At 28.6% G+C, this 20,342-nt stretch overlaps 3 protein-coding genes across 4 annotated transcripts; 1 reads left to right on the top strand and 2 right to left on the bottom strand.

The window, feature by feature from the left end:
- Window positions 1-3,895: 3,895 nt before the first annotated feature.
- Window positions 3,896-6,306, top strand: LOC116778736 (methionine aminopeptidase 1D, mitochondrial). 2 transcript variants are annotated; one of them, XM_061529634.1, is made up of 6 exons: window positions 3,896-4,102; window positions 4,469-4,682; window positions 4,899-5,090; window positions 5,325-5,432; window positions 5,617-5,770; window positions 6,055-6,306. In XM_061529634.1, the coding sequence occupies exons 1-6, from the start codon at window positions 4,047-4,049 to the stop codon at window positions 6,243-6,245; spliced, it is 915 nt and encodes a 304-aa protein (XP_061385618.1). In that variant the 5' UTR covers window positions 3,896-4,046; the 3' UTR covers window positions 6,246-6,306. The 2 variants fall into 2 exon arrangements, with proteins under 2 accessions (XP_061385618.1, XP_061385619.1); XM_061529635.1 differs by having other exon boundaries at window positions 3,912-4,258.
- A 344-nt stretch (window positions 6,307-6,650) lies between these two features.
- LOC116778994 (protein N-terminal glutamine amidohydrolase) lies at window positions 6,651-10,626 on the bottom strand. The gene is made up of 5 exons (XM_032673117.2): window positions 10,465-10,626; window positions 10,217-10,370; window positions 9,880-10,028; window positions 9,274-9,398; window positions 6,651-8,995 (listed from the first exon to the last, which is right to left on the bottom strand). Exons 1-5 carry the CDS (start codon window positions 10,578-10,580, stop codon window positions 8,886-8,888), a joined length of 654 nt encoding a protein of 217 aa, XP_032529008.1. The 5' UTR covers window positions 10,581-10,626; the 3' UTR covers window positions 6,651-8,885.
- A 2,357-nt stretch (window positions 10,627-12,983) lies between these two features.
- On the bottom strand, window positions 12,984-14,979 carry LOC116779019 (5'-deoxynucleotidase HDDC2). The gene is made up of 4 exons (XM_032673154.2): window positions 14,563-14,979; window positions 14,333-14,480; window positions 14,041-14,195; window positions 12,984-13,492 (listed from the first exon to the last, which is right to left on the bottom strand). Exons 1-4 carry the CDS (start codon window positions 14,623-14,625, stop codon window positions 13,262-13,264), a joined length of 597 nt encoding a protein of 198 aa, XP_032529045.2. The 5' UTR covers window positions 14,626-14,979; the 3' UTR covers window positions 12,984-13,261.
- Between the last annotated feature and the right edge of the window lie 5,363 nt (window positions 14,980-20,342).

Raw genomic sequence — 20,342 nt, forward strand, 5'->3', positions numbered from 1 at the left:
ACACAAACATAGCTAACTTCCATTTGAACATCTGCCCAACAGCTACTTAACCAGTGAAAAGGTTCCCAAATAAAGGATTTTCTGCCGGGAAAGGTATAAAATTATGACTTCTACATAACCAACACAAATCGAATGTGCCAAGGACGGAATGACCACCGAAATTAATAAAGAAATTAATTATGATAACTCTTACATATATATTTCTATAAAATGACATACTTAGAAGTTTGAAACGTAACTGATATTAAATTATTTGCATATGTAAATATGAAATTATAATGAAATGTATTGAATATTCATAACAGCATTTATTGACCTATGTAGGTACAATCATTGACATAATCTATTGACATGCAGTTCCGAACTCGGTGAACTTTGTACGATGATTATACAATATGTATATTATTTGTAAAGTTATCATGCTAGGAAAATGTTTATCACGTCAGTTGCTTTCATTACACTCTTCTTATGAATGATCTTTATGTAATTAGTATTATATTTTTAAATATTGGCAACGATTTAAGTTTTATTACGTTTTAATAATTCAGTGATGTATCTAAATATAGATAAAGGTATGGAATGAGATTTAGAAATTTAAAAATAATAATTGCCAAATAAATTCACGTGTCAATCGCGTATGTTAGTGTGAATTAATAATTTTTTTGTAGGTGTATTTGGTTTCTTTGGAGATTTCGGTAGCAAAAAGAAAACTTATTCGGAATTACTCCTTAAATTCTTAGAAAACTAAAGTAGCCTTCTTGTTCCTAAAAATGGTTTAACTCACTAATAATTTGTATAGAAATAAACAAAATAATAATAAAAGTATAAAAAAAAGATATACAAGAAGATAATAGATATACGCCGCATGGGGCACCTGTCCAATCATTCTCGAACTATTGGTGCATTACACATAACTAATTAACTATAAGACTATGCTTGACAGAACCAATCATATTGACCTATCACAATGCTCAACAATTTATAAACCAAGAACGAGTTTGTATCGAAAATTTAGCACTGACAGATTCTTTAACAATATTGGCAAAACAGCACTTATTAATGTTTGTATAAGAAATGCCAAAAATTTAAGTAGATATATAATGCCTTAATAACTTAATATAGTAATATATTAATATGCCTTATTTTAATCATGGTACTAAATATTGCCTGCGGATCTGATCGCATATTGAACTGCCTTTGAGATACACCTTATTGTCAAGTTATATAGCTTTAGTCGATTCCTCAAAGATCCCTTAATAGAATTCTGAACTGGTGAATAGAATTGTCTTAAAACAATGCCTTAACCAGGAAATAATTTAAAAATCGTCCTTCAATGGAAGGATTACTTGCTTGATATATGTTAAGTCGAATTGACAACTTGCCTCTTTTTGATGTCTGTTAAAAAGTAGGCTAAAGGTAGGCCTTATGATATCATATACCTGCGAGTGAATATCCCGTAAAAAAAAGTACTATATAGTGTATAGGTATAGGTACTACTTAGAAGTCGGAACAGACAGACAGAAAAAAAGAATTAAAATTGCTGTTTTCATGTAACCTATCGTAAACCTACTTTCATAAATGTTGAGTGAAAAGTGGTTAATTTGAAATTACAAACAATTCAATTTCACTTATTAAGACAGACATTGAAAACGTTTAAACTGTTAAGACGTGAAATATTATAAATGTAAATGACCGCAAAAAATATTTTTGTCTAATAAACATGTAATGCAGACGTTTCACATAAATAACGTGTACTGTAAGTCTATCCAATTTAACACCTGATACTAAAATAACTAATTAATGCTGGATGTGAGATATAAACCACTTGATAACACCTGAGATTTTAAAGTAGGTACAATTCTGGTAATATTATAAAATGTCAAATTTGTGAGCTGATGTATGTATGGTTGTTGTACAAAACTGCCAAACCTATTCGACGAATTTTGATGAAAGTAACGACATTTTATGTATCCCAGGATCAAAGCAGAATAGTCAAATATGCATGAAGTCAGGTGACCTACACGATATATGTACATATGTCGCTAAGGTTTGGTTAACGTATTAACATTTGAAAGAGCCACAAACATCCACACATCCTCACGAACTTTCGAAGTTTGAAATTGGATGAACACTTATTATGTTCCTTTAAATAAGTAGATATGTGAGATATTTTTAAATTAAGTTACTATAAATAAAAATAAACTTTTTCATATAACCGTTGTATTTTAAGATGGATATTTTATATTTACGTATAGCATGAACTTTGAAGGGAAAATGTGAAAAATTATTGCATATAAAAAAATATTAGTTTTTTTTTCACTTTAAACAATTTAAGAGAGCGCTGACAAAAGATATCTAATTAGAAAACAACGAAAACGAACCTAAATAATTATATGAAATTAATTCTATGGCACGCTCCTCAATTTATTTTTCGTATCTAAAGAGATTCTTCCTTAAACGCTTATTATCTTATTAAGATCCTACTGGATTTTGATTTGAATTCATTCTATCTCATACACAGTTAAGTCGATAGCCACACATTGTATCTCATATAAAATCATTACATAATTTTCATTATTAAATTTCAGGAATGGAATTTACATTTAGTATTGGAAAGGAATTTTTTTCAGTTGGAAAGTCATTTTAAAATAACATGAACACAAAATCTTTATTGGAACTTGGGAACAACTTCTGGTAAAAATATATTAAAAAAAAAAATTCAGTAAAAGTTATATTCTAAAAATTAAAAAACCTTTAATATCTGAGTGACCACACAATATATATTAGAAGATAGTAAACAAATTATTTTCATAAAACATATAACAATTGTATATTTAACATTTTGTTAAAATTAATAAGTGCGCTTAAATTTAGAACTTTTAAAGAGCCTATAAAAAAAAGAACCTAAAAACCATTACATAAATCCGATCGAAGGCTAGGCATCTGTTCAAAAATTCGAGTTGCTCTTGACCTACTTCTATTTCATCTTACGGATAGATAGCCTTCAAAAAATGAGCAATGGATTAAAAATATATCCGACGTAAACAGCTGGAATTTTAATATTAAAGCTGTTTTAAACAATTTATATGCTTATATTTTTCTATTACAAATGACATCTAAGTTAAGCAAAAGCCCAAAATGATTAAATAGATACGTAGGGTACAATATTCTGGAAATATATTTTACCCTGAATTCAGACACCCAACCTATGTTCGTGTAGACTCTGGTCTCATCTTTCATGAGTCATTTTGATGAATTCGAACAGGTAGCAAAACCTTCTGACCTTTCATGCTACACTAAAACCTATATTATATATTTTTATGAAGTATTTACTCTTTCTTTACATTCTCGATAATTCAAAATTCAAAATATAATCCGAAAATTTTGATTCAAATTATAATTAACTGTAGTTCTACATTTAATTAGGTTTTTCATACTCTATAAGCCTATTGATAAAAAGCTAACGTTTACTCGAATATATAAAAAAGGTATGATATATTATTTTTCGTGATAAACAGTCAATTTTTTTACAATGTACCTACTTAATTTCTTAAATTTAACCTCAAATGTCTTTGAAATCAGTTGTGATATACAAATATACAGTTTTCTCTAAAACAAAATCGTGTAAATTGTTTCAATTAACAATTATTTAATTCAGAGATCAATATTTTACTTACTCTGTTAAAATAGTAGTAATACTATATATTGAGCCAGAAATATATTTCACACCCTTCAATTACCGTAACTGAAAATTTGGAAGACTGATTCAAATATTCCTAAGCAAGTCTTTTTAAAATGTAGCCTAGAGTCGATTTAAAATTAACATTCTGAAGTTGGTAACATTTATTTTATTATTATGCTACAATAAGAACTACTGGCAACTCTGCAGGTATAACATCAATCAGCTGTTACATGACTAGGTTAAAAATTTAGGCTAAATCCTTAAATAAAATTGTAATATAAAATGAATATTATTATTTTAATGAAAATATACAAACCCTGAATATTAAATTATACTTTAGTTTTTGGCTTTTTAATCAATAAATATGGAACGAACGAGACAAGTATTTACAACTGTTGGTACATTTTGGAGAACGAAAATGTAAGATAATGTGTCTTAACTTACATTTTTTAAGGGATTGTAAAAGCTATGAAAAAACATGCTACATTAGAAACGGTTTTTGAAAAAAAGGTCAAATAATTTTGAAGACATGAGAATACCTAAAGCATTAAGTCCTCGTCTTCAAAAGCAATTATTGTAAGTGTTCTATTTATATTAAAGCCGTAATTACAACTCAGCTCGTTAATACTATTACTTTAATATGGTATTTGCTAACAAAGTATTTTGCAATAAATGATGGGCTGAATAAATTGTAGCATACACATAAATTTTATATGTAAACCTTAGTATTTTTAATAACATATAATTTCAAATCTTGTTGTTATTAATAATTACTTACTGTTGCAGAAAACGATTTGGTTTGTATGAAAAAGTGCTTCCTGTGAATACAACACTCAGTCGCGCAGTACCTGAACATATACCAAAGCCAGATTATATAACAGGCACCCCTCTTTATATAGGAAAAAAAATTGAAATAAAAAATGAAGAACAAATTACTGGAATGAGAGGTAGTTGCAAATTAGCTGCAAATATTTTGAAACGTCTAGATCCCTTTATACAGGTAAAACATTCTTTTTTTCTATTTTATTTAATAAGTTTACCTAAAACCAATTATTATATAATTTATAAAGCAATTCTATTTTCAACCTCAACTAAGTATAATGATTTTGAATATGTGTTAATCTATAATATTACTACATATCCAGGGAGATTCTAATACATAAAAAGCTTTTATTAATACTAATAAAATATCATTGTAATCATTTTTATTTTCTAGCCAGGTGTAACTACTGATGACATAGATGAATTAGTTCATGCATTGAGCATAGATGCCGGTGCTTACCCATCACCTCTTCACTACAAAGGCTTCCCCAAAAGTGTGTGTACATCTGTCAACAATGTAGCTGTACATGGAATACCAGATCTTAGACCTCTAATAAGCGGAGATATTGTAAATGTGGATATAACTGTTAGTATAAAAAAACATTATTCTGCTATGTCAGACTGTATAATGTGATATAAGAAAAGTTTGAGTATGTATTAAATACAGATTTTGATGTTCAAAAATAATAAACATTACACTTGCATACAAAGCAATTGGCAAATTTATCTTGTTCCATACAGAAATTTATGCCGATCATTTATTATCCATTGATAAGAAATATATTATTTGAACTCGCATAATAAATTACTCTGCTTTAAGGTGTTCTATAAGGGCTATCACGGAGACTGCTCAAAAACTTTTTTAGTTGGTGATGTTGATGATAAAGGATTACATCTAGTGCAGGCAACTGAAGATTGCTTGGATCAGGTAAGAAAACATGTAACAAATATTTAAAATAGAAACTTCATCCAATTTGGTTTAAAAACTAACACAGAAAATGTAATTTCTAAACAGTTTTTGTTTAACATAACAAATAACTATTCAGTAGTATTATTGAATAAATGTTGTATATTAAAGTCATAATTTGATTGCTTCATTATTTATCTTATAGGCCATAAAAATATGTGGACCAGGTGTACCATTTTGTGATATAGGTCTGAGAATATACCGAGTAGCAAAGAAGCACAAGCTAACAGTTCTACCAGCCTTTATCGGACATGGGATTGGAAGCTACTTCCATGGTCCACCAGAGATTCATCATACATGTAATGTTTTGTATTAAAAATTTATTTAAATCAAACACTGATGCTTCTTTATGTATAGGCATATCTGTTTAAATATAATTTACAACAAAAATTACATACGACTCAGGTCCAAATATGTGAATGAATTTTCATGTGACGGAAATATTGAATGAGTAGTATAAAAAAATATTCATAGTTACTGTCTTCGAAAACCTAGTCCTTGGAATACTCTGTGCATGAACACGTTTCAGTACAAAAATTTTTGGACAAAACGGTTCTAATTCATGTTTTGACTTTTTCTTCAGTGAATCGTTATCCCGGACTTATGCAACCTGGAATGACTTTTACAATAGAACCTGTATTATCTCACGGTAGCGAATACACTGTGATATTGAATGACGGCTGGACAGCTGTCACTGAAGACAACTCCCGCGCCGCGCAAGTCGAACACACAATACTCATCACGAACGACGGCGCTGAAATTCTAACTAAATGATATTATATAGAAATAAATTTAATTAAAAACGTGGCAAATAAAATGTATGAACATTAAAAAACAGTTATTATTTATGAGATTATGCACACATGTTCCTTTAAGATTTGATGAATGGATGTTGATGTTTCTATTGCGAAATTGAAATCTACGTTACTTACATGTTAAAAATATATTATAATATTTTTTTTTAACCGATTATCCGTGAATATAGAAAGCTTTAAGGGCCAAAACTTTTAGTAAATAAATATTAAACCATTTGTGACAAATAGGAGGTGCACGGAAAATGCTTGAATCAATTACAAATTTATTTTATTAAGACAGTGAAAACAACGTTATGAAAACATCGAACATATTTAGTTACGTACACAATACCTAACAAATATTTGTGTCAAATAAAACCATATGTTGCATATATTTTTTTATTTTAGCTTCATATCTTAAAACTAAAAAAAAATGTAACTTGGTACATTAAAAGCACAAGCACAATTATTATCACTTATAGGCTGTCAGTCCATAGATAAAGATTTCAAAGGCTTCGAAGGAAGGTATCGATAAAAAGGTGTTTAGTGAATAGTATGAATAGTGTGAAGGCGTAACCATTGGGACACTAACACAGCCCCCATATTTTTTATGATCCTAGCACTGTGTTGTTAGTGATTCAAAATTATTTTACTGTTGGTCCCATGAAGATATCTAGCTACGCCTCGAATAATAACATATGTTTAAAACCTTAAAATTTATTTAGAAGAAGAATTTCTATAATAGAAGAAATATAGTTATATTTTATTGATAACGTACATTAAAAGCACTTCAATATTTCATATGCAACGAACCGTCACTTAAACTAATGACTAGACAACATTGAACACAGAAATTAAACCCTGGAAATAATACAGATAATAAAATTAAAAACTATATAACAAAGTGACGTATGGATTTGGTTGTCATTAAAAATCTAATGTAACTATAACATTGGATACAGGATTATTATAATGATTTAGCTAGTAATATTTAACTATCTATAGTGAAGATTCACATAATATAAAATTTTAATAATTATAGAGGTCTTTTATGCTATAACAAGACAATTCACGTCTAAAGATAATATTATTTATAACTTCGTTTATAATTATCTGTTTGATAATATAATTTTTATAAACTTAATTATATTAATCTTTGGTAAGAAAAAAATGCATCGACTATTGCATAACATTACTTAATACTAGGGGTGCTTAGGGAAGGATAAAAGAGTGTATAAAAGTTGATAAAAAACTTCAAATAGATTTAACAACATACAAAAGCTACGTTTGCGATAATATACTCTACAATAAAATACTTAAATGTAACATTATATCACTATATGTCGTGGGTTTAGGATAAATGCAACGTTAATTATAAACGTGTATATTAATAAGAATTCAAATTTGTATTAATAAGTTGAAAAAAAAATATAGTTTAAATAATTTACTAATTTGTACCGGATTTCCTTAACTTTGGCTGTATGTGATCGATCTTAAATTATATTTGTCTTAAAAAAATCGAGATTCTTTCTCTTTAGTTTCCTGTAAGCCGTTACTTATTCTGACATATAAATAGTAAATACATATTAATAATGTAAATACGTAAGTATGAACGATGCTTACACACACATATATGTAATATATTCATATCAGCTTTATTCAAATCGAGTTATATTATTTACGTAATTATAATCGTTTTATTCAAAGTATGTATATAATATTAATACAGTATGGCATGCTATTCACCTTAAATAATCAACCCCACAGCACGTTAACATTTAGGTCAACTTGTATTGCGTGTTAAAATATATTAAAGAACAACCAATTTACCAATTGTAAAAGAATGAAATGTAGACTTTATCGCTTAGCGTTAATATATTATAACATATATAATGGTAAATTCAAAAATACTTAAAATTCGAATTTAAGTCGTGTTCTAAGACTTATTTTACAAAAAACAATAACTCTAAGCATTTTCTTTGTCACGTCACACCAAAACCGTTTTGCATGCATTTTTTACAGGCAAAACCCCATTAAAGCTTTATTCCGCTCGCAAATCGATAACAAAGAATTATCGCGAACAATTTTTAATAAAAAGAACTTAAGTCAAATATAGGACTAACCGTAGGACTAGAAGTAAATACATTGTAAAATGTACTGTGGAACTCTGTTCTGTAACTTGGAAAAAAAATCATCATTTTTTTATCTTTAAATATCAAATTATATATACATAATATTAGTACTTTGTTATTTCTTATAATGTTCAAATAAACCTGAACAACATATTTTATAATCACATTTGTTGAACTGATAAATTTCACTCATTATTTTATGTTCAACTTTAATATTGTTCAAAATATAACTTGGTTGAATAAATAGATTTTTATAAGCAGATGTAGGTAAATATTCTGAAAAACACTATTAAATTTGTATCGTGTGACTTCAATTACAGTATTTGTGCGATATAAATTTGAATGACTAAGAATATATGAAATTACATAATATCCCATAGAAAAATGTATAATAAAAGATTACTACAACATAATCAACTGAACTTAAAATCATAAGTTTGGTCATGATGATATAATTTTAAATGAATTACATCTTATCTATTTTCCTACTACTTCTCTTTTTTATAGAAACGTTGTACAAAATCAAGTAAATTGAAAACTTGTCCCGGACCTGCTTCTGTGTCCATGTTGATGTACTCATCCAAATTGTGAGTTGAGGCTGAAAATATAAAAAAATAATGCATTATATACAAAAACATAGAAAGCTTAAAACAAGCATGATTTTGTTAAAGTAACATAGCGGAGCAACTTTAAGTATAAGTCAGTCATTTATATTACATGTATGTGAAAGTCGCCTAAGTTCGGAATTTATTCAATTATGTAACCATTATGGTGTGTTGAAAAATTTATTCTGCCATTCATATAGTATGGGGAAGTCACAAGAGTAATAAGTTTTATCACATATACACAACAAAGTAAAGAGTAAGCTTTTATTACTTGAAGTACAAATAGCAGGGTAAGGTGGCGGTGGTTTGATCCAGGATCCATCGGGTCTTTTCATATGACGCCTGTCAGAGGCAAAGTGTTGAAGGAACTGCTTAGCAGGAACAACTCGGAAGAACCTTAAATGTATTAAAATATAAGTGGCCTAAAAAATAAAATTGCAAACATATATAAACCTTTTTCTTATTTTAATAAACAACATGGCAGATATAAAATATTGTAAAGGTGCTTGAGGGAACAAATGCTGAAAGGTCTCATTTCTTTGTTAAAGCGCAATATGCATACCAAATTATGTTGGTGCAGTAAAATATATTTTGTCATGCAAAGTAGGCATATTATTTTCTCCATAATCAAATCAAGACCCATAAGTATAAAGTTGTGATCTTTATCTGTTGTATGGAGACATATCCCTAGAGATGAATATTATGCAATAAGCTCCCTGAATACTATTTTAAATTCATGTTGCTATAATTTCAAATATTTTAAGGAAACAAGAATACACTTTCATTTTATTTATTTCCTCATTTCTATCTTAAGAACTTAAAAAGCAAAGTGAGTTAAAATTGAAGAAGTTCAATATGAGAATAATAAAAACTGTACCTGTGGAAATCAGATTTCAATACTTGGTCTGTCCGAAAAGTTTCTGTAACATATTTGTGGAAGAATGTTGGGAAAGGCAGCTCAGAATCCAAATCATATACAAGGCAAGTTTTTAAGTCCACTGAATACAGAAATATTACATGATAGTCCTAAAAACAAAAATTTTAAAATAAAATACTCTTGTGAGATAACTGAAATAAATTAACAGTAATAAATAATATTTAGCTAAATATTTAACAATCAAAGGTCAGACATAAAAGTACCTAAGTTTTTTATAATACAAATATAGCGCATCAAAAAATAGTTATAATTAAAATAAGTTATCCATTGTACACACCCATATGACGAGGCGGTCTTCCTCACGCCCAGCCCTTTGTTTCCACAAAGGCACAGTGCGGCACGGGTTTGAAATAAACACAACGAAACATCTGTCCAGCTCCCCAGGGATCCTTAAGGATATGTCTTGACATAACTTCCAGACGTTCTCTTCACTGCATTGACGCAAAAAATGGAAACAAAGCAAAATATTATGAAGCATTTTTAGTTATCATTTAATTAAAGCCATAGCCAATAAAAATTATTTACCAATAGCAAGATACGTAAGAACACTCGGCTTGTTTTGAAAACAGTGGTTTAAGAGACTTTTCATTACTTTTATTAATTTCTGTTTTATTGAGATGCATTTGTGCATTGACCGACATTTTGACAACTTGACAGCTGGAGCGTAGAATCTAGAATGTCAGAACTTGGTAGGTAGGTAGGTAGTACCCATTAGTCAGTTTGTCAAGAAGTTCTAATTGACTACATAAAAAAAATTCAAAAAGTCTTTAAATAAATATAAAAAAGTAAAAACACATTTATTGTATTAACAGTTTAAGATTTAATAAAAAAATCCTCTGTAGATATATGCAATGTTTTATTTTAATGAATATTTCTTAAATATTTTTTTGGAGTATACTCTGTGTCTTATATTAGAATAACCCAACATCGTACCATTAAATGGAACAGTTATAAAATCTTTATCGTTGTAACAATTAAAATACTATGTGTAAATATTAAATACCACAAATTCTCTAATATTTCAAGAACATCTAAGTTGTGTTGGTTTTAAAAGTTGCGTTTTTTAAGAATTTAACTACTTAGGTAAACATTATATACACTGTCATATTTATATACTCTGTTAGACTTTATGAAACTTGTTATAAAATGGCTATCCACTAAATTCAAGCTTTGTCCTAAAGCTGATCTTCTCTTTAGTTGCCTTAAAATTTCCTTTCACATTGATAACAAGGAGGGCGGTGCGTTGTCCTAGGTTTCGGCCGGAATAGCGTATCGTCCGTATTTTATATATTTAGAACGGAGTATTGAAAAATATTAATTAGTTATTTTTGAAACCACCATGACCCGTAAGTACATAATAATAATTAATTTCAACAATCTGTTTTTTGTTTACTATACTTTACATCAAAACATCAAATGTGTATGATGGATTAATATTTCCTCGTTTTTATTTCAATAACTCCTTGTCTTTTTTAGATTTGTGTTTGAGAATTTTCTAGAATAGTAGCACTTGTGTGGGTGTATGACATCTCTGGTTCATGTGACGACTTTTTCATAGATCAAATTTAATAAACAAATTGAATTTTGCTACTAAATAATTGAATATTAAAGTGATGTAGTGGTTAAATATATTTTAATAAACAAGTTGATTGTTTTATAATAAATTAGAATAAAGTTTTCGTTGGTACTCGAGACTAATAACAACTATTCACGTTTGTGTTTATTCTTTGATTTAAGGTGGAAACCAGAGGGATTTAGCTCGTGCTAAGAACCAAAAGAAACAACAAGAGCTACAAAAAAAGAAAAATGCTAATGAAAAGACTGGCATGTCATTGTCTGAAAGAAAACATAGGTATATTATTTGTTTTCTTTACAAAAAATAAAAAATTACATGCAATTAATCTCTATTAGATTGTGAAGTGATTTTTAATATGGTTCTGGATTTTACTTAACAAATTTATTTTTGTAAAATAGTGATTGTGTAAGCACAATTTTAATTTTAGATATAGATAATTTTTTCAGATTGATTCATTTGTCACTTGAAAGATTACTATCTTATTCATATTATTATTTCTGATTGTATATTGAATTTTAATTCCAGAGATGCTGAATTAATGAGAGAAAAACAACGAAAAAAGGAAGAGCAAAATGCAACTTCACATCAAAAACAAGCTGTTCATTAATTTTAAAGAAAATATAAGACCCACTGGCTTTTCATGAACACTGAGTTAAAATCAATACCATTATTTGAATGATAAAATACTGTGAAGGTTGGAGCGTACTTGAATTGCATTAGATCTTGAGAAAGCCTAACTTAAACTCACCTAAGTCTTTCCTTGGTGTTATGTGTAATTTAAGATGTAACCATCGCTGATATTATCATAAAATGAATCGACAAGTGCATTGTTACAATTAATGGTTAAAACACCACTAGCATTTATGAAGTCTTTATTTGACTGAATAGATATGTATAATAATTGAAATATCCACTTTTATATTAAATAAAATTTAAAAAACTGATTTCATTGTTTTTGTACATCTGCATTGCAAGTTGTTTTATTATAATATTTGATGTTGATGAATGTGTTTCTTTAACATAGGGTATTCTAAGTAGTTATTAACATTTGATAATTTGATACCAAGAAAAACATGTTGAGATAAGATTTCCATGTAAATAGGGTAGCTGTATTATCTAAAGTTTAAGATATTGAAATAAATTTGTATTTAATTCAAAACTATTTTTAATATATAACAAAATTTTCCCAGCTAAATTTGTGTAATTTTTATTATAAAGTATAATTTAAAGCATTTATTGTTTTGGTTACAAGGCAATTTTTTTAATAGTATCAACTAAAAGTAAAACTAATTTGGTTTGAGTACGTTATAGAACACAATATTCGGAACAATATTAAGAAATATAAGTTATGGTTAACTTTAATTAAGACATTTTATTTTAAGTCCCTACCACTATAATTATTCTTGTCCTTATAAGTATGAAATATACTGATAATATCTTAAGATGTCATATACAAGAAAACATAAACTATTGTAAATACAAAACAGTTTATTAAAATTTAAAGGAACATAAAAAAATAAAAAACATCAATGATTCTTTAGTATCAAATACTGGTTGTTTATGGTATTAATAAATTTTTAACAATATTGCCTCACCAGAGTTCTTAACCTGTTAAAATCAATATAATCAAAATAAAAATAGCAATTTTTTTTCTAACTGCACCAAATTAAAAAAGCTAGGTAAGATATTTTAAAATTTTTGTACAAAGCATTCTTAATGCATAAAATTGTACTACACTAAGCAATATCAACCTATATTGTTAGATTGTTTTTCGAATTCATCTCTTTGTTTATACAATTCTTTTGCTAAACCTTGTATAAAAGGATGATTGAATGTTCCATAAGTTGACTGAAAGAATTCTTCAAGCTTTTTTGGTTTATTTTCACGTTTTTCATATTCAAATGCTTGCAAAATCATGTCATAACGATCCAGATCTTTGGCGAACTTTGCTTCTGGTGAACTTTGGTTTTCATACTCCTGGAAATGTTCGAATAGAGAAGAAATATAATTATATTTTATCAAAAACTTTCATATATTATGCAATCTAACTAAAGGTACACTTGTAGTAAAAAAATTATATTTCCACATAGCATGGTCATAATAAGAGTAGTGAAAACTTTCAGAAATTAGCAGTGACGACATATTAAAGAATATATATATCTCAATATCTTAAATAAAATGGTTATTATGTGATAATATTATTATGTGTCCTTAAGATAACATGTGTCATTAAATATAAAGCATTTTAAAAGGACTGAATTTAATTATTCATATTTAATTTTAAAAACATTTAAGAGAAAAGTATTATATTAATTTTTTTTGCTATTTCTTATTCATTGCGCATAAAATTTTTGTTTTACATCTAAAACCCTAAATATTTCTCAGCGAAACTTGTCATATGACGGTAATAAAATTGTTGAAAAAGATTGTTTATGTCTTATAATAATAAGCCTATCTATGAGTTATTATATTGGACTTGAAATAAACTTGACACTTAAGTTTTGAAACAAATCCCAAAAACTTACTTTATATATTTCATACATTCTGTCTCCAGCCAAACCGGTGAGTTCAGCAATTGTCTTCATCGCCTCATCCTCTCGTCTATGTTTCTCTTCTGGTGTTACACCACAGTGCGGAGTTAAATCGCCCACAATACATTCTGCTAAGTCATGTATTAATGCTGAAACAATTCATGAATCACTTATTAGTTTTCTAAAAGCTAAAAGATATTATTAGAAAAAATTAAATGTTATTAGATCTTATATTTTATAACAATTAATTATTCGTCGCGTTTCTTCTCATAAAAAAAGAACTTGCCAATTTGTAAACATTTGAATCGATCAAGTTTAGTTGGATTATTTTTTTCTGTCAGTAGGAAGGTCATGAGGCCCATGCGGTACATATGACCAGCTATGGTCTCACAGTTTTCTATATCACATATCACCCATCCTGTCCTTTTGATATGCTAAAATATTAAAAATTTATAATTGTTATAATTTGAACCGAGTTAATAGGTGTTATAAATATTAAATTAAATTTTTAAAAACCTTAAGGCGCCCGACTAACTCCAAAAATTCAAGTATTTTTTTGTTTTCTAGACCTAAATCCATGTTATTTTATTTTCGTTGTTGCTGGCAAATTTTCACAAATTTGATATTTTCAGTTCTTAATTAAGAACGATGTAAAACTTATCACTTTGTTCTTATTTTTTTTACTAAAGCAATCCAACCTAGACTTCGTTTTTATTAGAACGGTATTGATATGCTCTTCTAAAGCAGCTATAATCGGTATTAAGTACTAACAAGTAACTGTCAATCTTTGTATGTAATTCCTATATATAAATTACATTATTAGGAACGACTATAAATTCCAAGTCGGGACTAGAGTGAAGACTGAAGACCGATAGTCTATATTCTATTGTTAAATATTAAGTACTGACTATTAACTACTGAGTGTTAACGAATAACGAATAGATTAGTGATGTTCTAAGCAGTATAAATAAAGAGACAGTGTTGCTATTTAATATATATTTTTTAACTCGAAATTTTAAAAACTATAAACTGAACTTCATTTATTTCAGAAATTCTTTAATATTAAATCATCTAAGTAGTTAGTTTTTTATTGTCAAGTTTCCTTTAAATATTTATTCATCATCCTTTACTTGTAAAGTCTTCATTTGATAGTTATGATATACATCATTGTTTTAAATAATACTCTCTGAGTTATTTTCTATTTAATAATTTATATGTGAATCAGTTTCCTCTGTCTTTTACCTTTCCATATAAAAAAAATATTGACGCATTATTAAATGAAATTATTGATTCACTTATTTTTTTGATTTATCTTTTCTTTTAATTAACTTCAACAGCATAACCTGATTAATTTTTGACATGACAATGGCTTGTAAAACAATCAATTGTAGCTGCTCGCGAAAACGCATGACTCATGGTTAAATTCTTCCTAAGCCGACAATAAAAGCGAGAGCGGAAAAAGAAATAAATGGCACCGATAGGCACTTCCGACAAAGTTATTGTTAAATAGTAATATACAATATAATAAAAAGTTATTAATTGATAATAATTTCGTTCAATTCATAAACACATACAATTTTTCATCAATGTTTTCTTATGATGCTGTCAATATAGCTCATAAACTGACTTTAGAGATATAACTTTTATGTTAGGTACGTGATTAAGAATTCTTTGAGAATTCCTTTTGTACAAAGGCTCAGGTATTCCTATTATAATAAAAACAGCAATATTATAGCTTAGATCTAAGCTCGTGAGAGGAAAAACATTAATATATATTTTTTTAAGTATCGGTAATCTTCTAGTTTCTACGGTTAGGTGACAGTAGCCACGAGTCAGAAGCGTCACAAGTGGAAAATATTTTATTCCTATAATATAATTCTCGAAACGTTAGCGTTACTCGGACACATTACTGATAAAATTCTAATCTTTCATAAGTATCTGAGCTATAAAACATCTAAAGACTAGTTTATTATCGGCAAGGATAAGTATGTGCTATAATTTAAAAAAGTCTTAGTGACCATTGAAATATAATTAAGTAAAGTGCTATCGATGACATAAAACTGGCAGTTTGTTATTAATTGTGGAAATTCTAATAGAGTGACGGCCGTTTTGCACATAGTTAACTATATTCACTATGAATAAAAATATCTACTGAAATCATAGACACATACTTTAATTTTTGTTTAAAAAGAGCTTCTGAATGAATACATTTTTTTAAACCTTAAAAATGGAACAGTATTCGGAGAATAAATAGTATTCTCTATTATATTTAAATTTTTAGTTTCGTTTAAAAGTTGCTTGTAACAGTTTCGACATATTTTTGAAAGTTCAGTGATTTGTTCCATACAAAGAGTAAAAAATTATTTACTGAACTGGATAAATTTCAATAGATGCATTCGGGGTATACCTATAAAGTAATTCAACTTTTAGGTATGTAATTTAATTTATCTTTATCAGGGCTTCCAAAAAAACTAAATGCAAGACTTAATGTATTTTCTTAACAAGTTGTTAAATGACATATATATATATATAAAGTGTAATCTTCTTTTGTCGAGTTCATTATGTCAAGCTAGGCCGTAAAGAAAAAAACCTTGTGTTTCAATTAAATATTGTTAAATATCTGAAACAGAATATCTGTTAAAACAAAATTACATTTAACAACTACTTAAATTTCAGTGAATAAGATAATATAAAAAGACATCCAAATCAATGTAGAATTGGTAACTCCTTTTGGTTTGCGGGCCGAAAGTTTGAGTTCATCAGAATCATTTAAGTTGTGAGTGCCAGATCATTTTGTAATTTAGGCGTAGCTTTAAATATATACTAGTAGGGACAATTATATATGTACTAGTAGGGACAAATCTAGACAGACAATGAAATATTAATGTTAGACGTATACTGTCACTATACTCGTACACATACAAAAGAAAATGATTCGTTGATTCTCTCTTTTTAATTTCTATTTTCCTTTTGCAAATGATGACTTTAAACATCAAATTACATTTAACTTTTGATTTCCTCAAAAGAGTTTCTCCTGGAAAATATTTGACATCGAATGATTAAACATCAGTTGTTACATCAGCCTAGGACGAAATATTTCACTAATGTTGAACATAGCCCTATCAAAGACCGACGCTTCACATGGGGATGAAAACAATTTAAACTAACTGTTAGGTTGTCGGACAAATACCGGCCATAACGTAAAATTAAGCAAACATTCCTATTATCTCGAATGATTGTACTATTAGCGCTAAATGTGTTATGTTAAAAAATATAAACTATTCTAAATGTATTTAAACTATTAAATGTACTGAATCAAAAAGTGTTAATTCTGATGCGTTTACTATTTTGCTGACTATTTCACTTTTTTATACCTAAGAGATGAAACCTCTCAGCATTCCATGGATTCACCGTGCGTGTGCCGGGTCTATCGCGTTGCAGGGAGAGGAGCTTCAACAGTACCTGGGACTTGCAACCCAGGTCTAGGGATAAGGGGCCCCTATCTAACGCGCGTTAAACGCTCACCTCAACTGTCCAAGCTCCTCTCTCTGCCTAACCAAATTTGAAACGAGCCTGCTAGGGCTGCCTTCGACGCACGATCCAAGAATGAATTGATCTTGACAGGCCTAAGTCTTTTAGCAGGTTGTAGAGAGATTTGGCTGTTATACCTCTCGCTCCTACTTCTACCCCGTACAAATTTAAAACGAACATATTCTTAGTGAGTTCGTTAGTGAGCTCGTAATACTTGTTGACCTTGATGGCATGGTCTTTGGGGATGTTAGTTTCCCATGGAAACGTGAGCTCTATTATACAACGCCCTTTAAAATTCGCGAATATAAAAATATGTCCGGTCTGGAGGCCGACGCACAATTATTTCTGGGATTTTATATTGCTTCTCATACGTATCCATCATTATAGTCCAAACCTATTTGTCTAAATCTATTTGAAACCTCAAATGAAATTGGTTTTCTAATCGATTTCAATCACTAATTTTTTTTAAATCTTACCAAATCCTAATATCAACTATTTCATAGTCAATAATTATGACTTAAATAGCACAAAACCAAACAATATTCCTTCAGTTATATTTTAAAACCTAATAACAAAAAATGTTATACACAAATAATTATCCGTTTTCTAAATCAACTTTGACCTGTAGAATGTCCGACAACATTTCTATTTATTCTGACACACTACATTTATCTGATATTAATGACCTTTTCTGAAAATATACCTACGACATTTTACATTTCCTTTTTAGGAACATTAGTATCAAGATTTACGTCTGTCCAACTGATATTATATTTGATGTAACTAGTGAAAATACCTTTATTCTTAATTAATTAGGATTACCAAGAACTCATGAGGAGGCAACTAAGTTGCTGCATCGAGGTGAATGCGTAAGAAAGTTTATTCCCTGATGTTCCACAATTTCGATGAAGGTGACCTTTGCTTGTTTAGTTGGTAATGCGGAGCTGTTTTGCATGTTTGCTGGGAGGCCCACATAGCCAACCCGGTCATCAGGCCTGGCTAGGGAGGTAGGCAATAATGCTGTTTGTCCAACGTAAAATAAAGGATTGCCGAGCCAAGTCACCCCAGTATTACCAAGTGAAAGCCTAGTGACCCACAGCCACATATGAATGACACGAGTGCTGCTTTTTTTGATTCAGCATGAAATCATTTATTTATAGAATATGATTTAGTTTTTTACTGTGCACTAAGTTTGATGTCTTTATCAATATTTCCCTTATCATCGAAATTAAATTTATTTAATCTACACCTTTTTCAGTTCCTTTCAATAAATTCTATAAAATTATATTAAAGTAACATTTGTCGATATATCTTTTATTCAATAGTTATTATGAATGAAGTTCTAGACTGTGTGTGTTAATTGACAAAAATAAGTATATTCGAAGATTATTTATCCTACTTGAGAAACTGCTTTACTAATTGAAGTAGCTCATAAGTTTCCATCTCATGCCGAACAAAAATTTTACACGGCAAGCGAAAGTGATTTGATGATGGTTCCTTTAGCAAATTTATTATATATAAACAATAAATGCTTAATACATAATGTTATAAAAGCTAAAAATTATTTTGCGAGAAGTTGACGTCGAGATAGGACCTCTGGTGTGATAAGACACATCGATAAAATACGCAATTTATTCATATTTAGTTGGTAGATAAAATAATTTCACAGGAAATCTTTGTCATAGTTGATTTTAAAAATAGTTGAGACATGAAATGATGTATTTTTTTTGGTTATGAAACAAGAATTGATATTTGAAAATTTCTTTTATTTGATCAAGAATTAGTTACTGGTGCTAATTGGAATTTGATACTCGTCAGACAATAAAGGTAGGTTAACGTCTGTTAATGTGTGTTCATTGTAATTTGTTCCCGGATTAATTAATATCACGAATTAATGGCTTTTCACTACAATTACATTAATCTACAAGAAATGTCTTATATGTATTCTTCATTCGTCATTGAAGTAGTTTGTAATTGTAATCTTACGTCAGAACCAGATAAATAATAAGAAATAATAAAAAAATACCAAACATAATATATTAGCAATTAATCTATATTCTTACTATTTTATACCTTGCCAAGCACTTTGGACTTTGAATAACTAATAATAGAGAAAGTGGCAAGATAAATATTTCTTTCATCGAAAGAGACGCCTACACAACACTCATTGTTTTGATTTTGATTGTAAACGTCTTAAAGATACATTAAAATCTACATGCATTAAATAAATATCTGAGAGTATAAGAATAAAAATGGAAGTTTATAATATAAAAAAAAATATTTATAAATGTATCTATATGTGTACTTTCTTAAGTAAACGTAGGTGAGACATTACCTCAAGAGTTCAAAGAAATCTTTTATCCGCACATAAGAACCTAAATTTAAAAAAATATCTTCACAAATTATCCGACTGATGATATTTCCGCATTTTATTGGACAAATTTGATCATATTTTCTAAAAATATTTTCAAAAACTGTTTTATTTCGCACTCTTTTATTTTGTAAAGTTTAGTAGGTATCTTCAAACTAAGAGTAAAATAAACCAGCGCACTTATTTTAAATTATAACACATTGCTCACATTATTAAAGAGCTATGACCATTTTTATATTATATATTGCTTACGTTGTATACTTTTAGCCAACGCTTTGCTGCGCCTTATAATCAGGTTTAGGAGATGACTGTCAGTGTGTCAAGTCAGAACATCGTCCACAAGCGGATTATCCTTTTCAGTTGAAATTTATTACTTGTTCGGGCTCAATTATTT

The sequence above is a fragment of the Danaus plexippus genome, chromosome 6 (assembly GCF_018135715.1).
Source record: "Danaus plexippus chromosome 6, MEX_DaPlex, whole genome shotgun sequence".
NCBI classification, from domain to species: Eukaryota; Metazoa; Arthropoda; class Insecta; order Lepidoptera; family Nymphalidae; genus Danaus; species Danaus plexippus.

What these genes read in the sequence shown, in the direction of transcription:
- LOC116778994 (XM_032673117.2), bottom strand. Translation starts at nt 10,580, where the DNA reads ATGTCGGTCAATGCACAAATGCATCTCAATAAAACAGAAATTAATAAA. An exon ending in AAGACCGCCTCGTCATATGG is followed by an intron (nt 10,029 to 10,216) that starts GTGTGTACAATG and finishes TTTTGTTTTTAG; the next exon opens with GACTATCATGTAATATTTCT. An exon ending in CCCTGCTATTTGTACTTCAA is followed by an intron (nt 8,996 to 9,273) that starts GTAATAAAAGCT and finishes TTATATTTTCAG; the next exon opens with CCTCAACTCACAATTTGGAT.
- LOC116779019 (XM_032673154.2), bottom strand. Translation starts at nt 14,625, where the DNA reads ATGGATTTAGGTCTAGAAAACAAAAAAATACTTGAATTTTTGGAGTTA. An exon ending in ATTCAAATGTTTACAAATTG is followed by an intron (nt 14,196 to 14,332) that starts GCAAGTTCTTTT and finishes GAATTGTTTCAG; the next exon opens with CATTAATACATGACTTAGCA. An exon ending in GAATGTATGAAATATATAAA is followed by an intron (nt 13,493 to 14,040) that starts GTAAGTTTTTGG and finishes GAACATTTCCAG; the next exon opens with GAGTATGAAAACCAAAGTTC.
- LOC116778736 (XM_061529634.1), top strand. Translation starts at nt 4,047, where the DNA reads ATGGAACGAACGAGACAAGTATTTACAACTGTTGGTACATTTTGGAGA. An exon ending in GTCTAGATCCCTTTATACAG is followed by an intron (nt 4,683 to 4,898) that starts GTAAAACATTCT and finishes TTTATTTTCTAG; the next exon opens with CCAGGTGTAACTACTGATGA. An exon ending in TTGTAAATGTGGATATAACT is followed by an intron (nt 5,091 to 5,324) that starts GTTAGTATAAAA and finishes CTCTGCTTTAAG; the next exon opens with GTGTTCTATAAGGGCTATCA.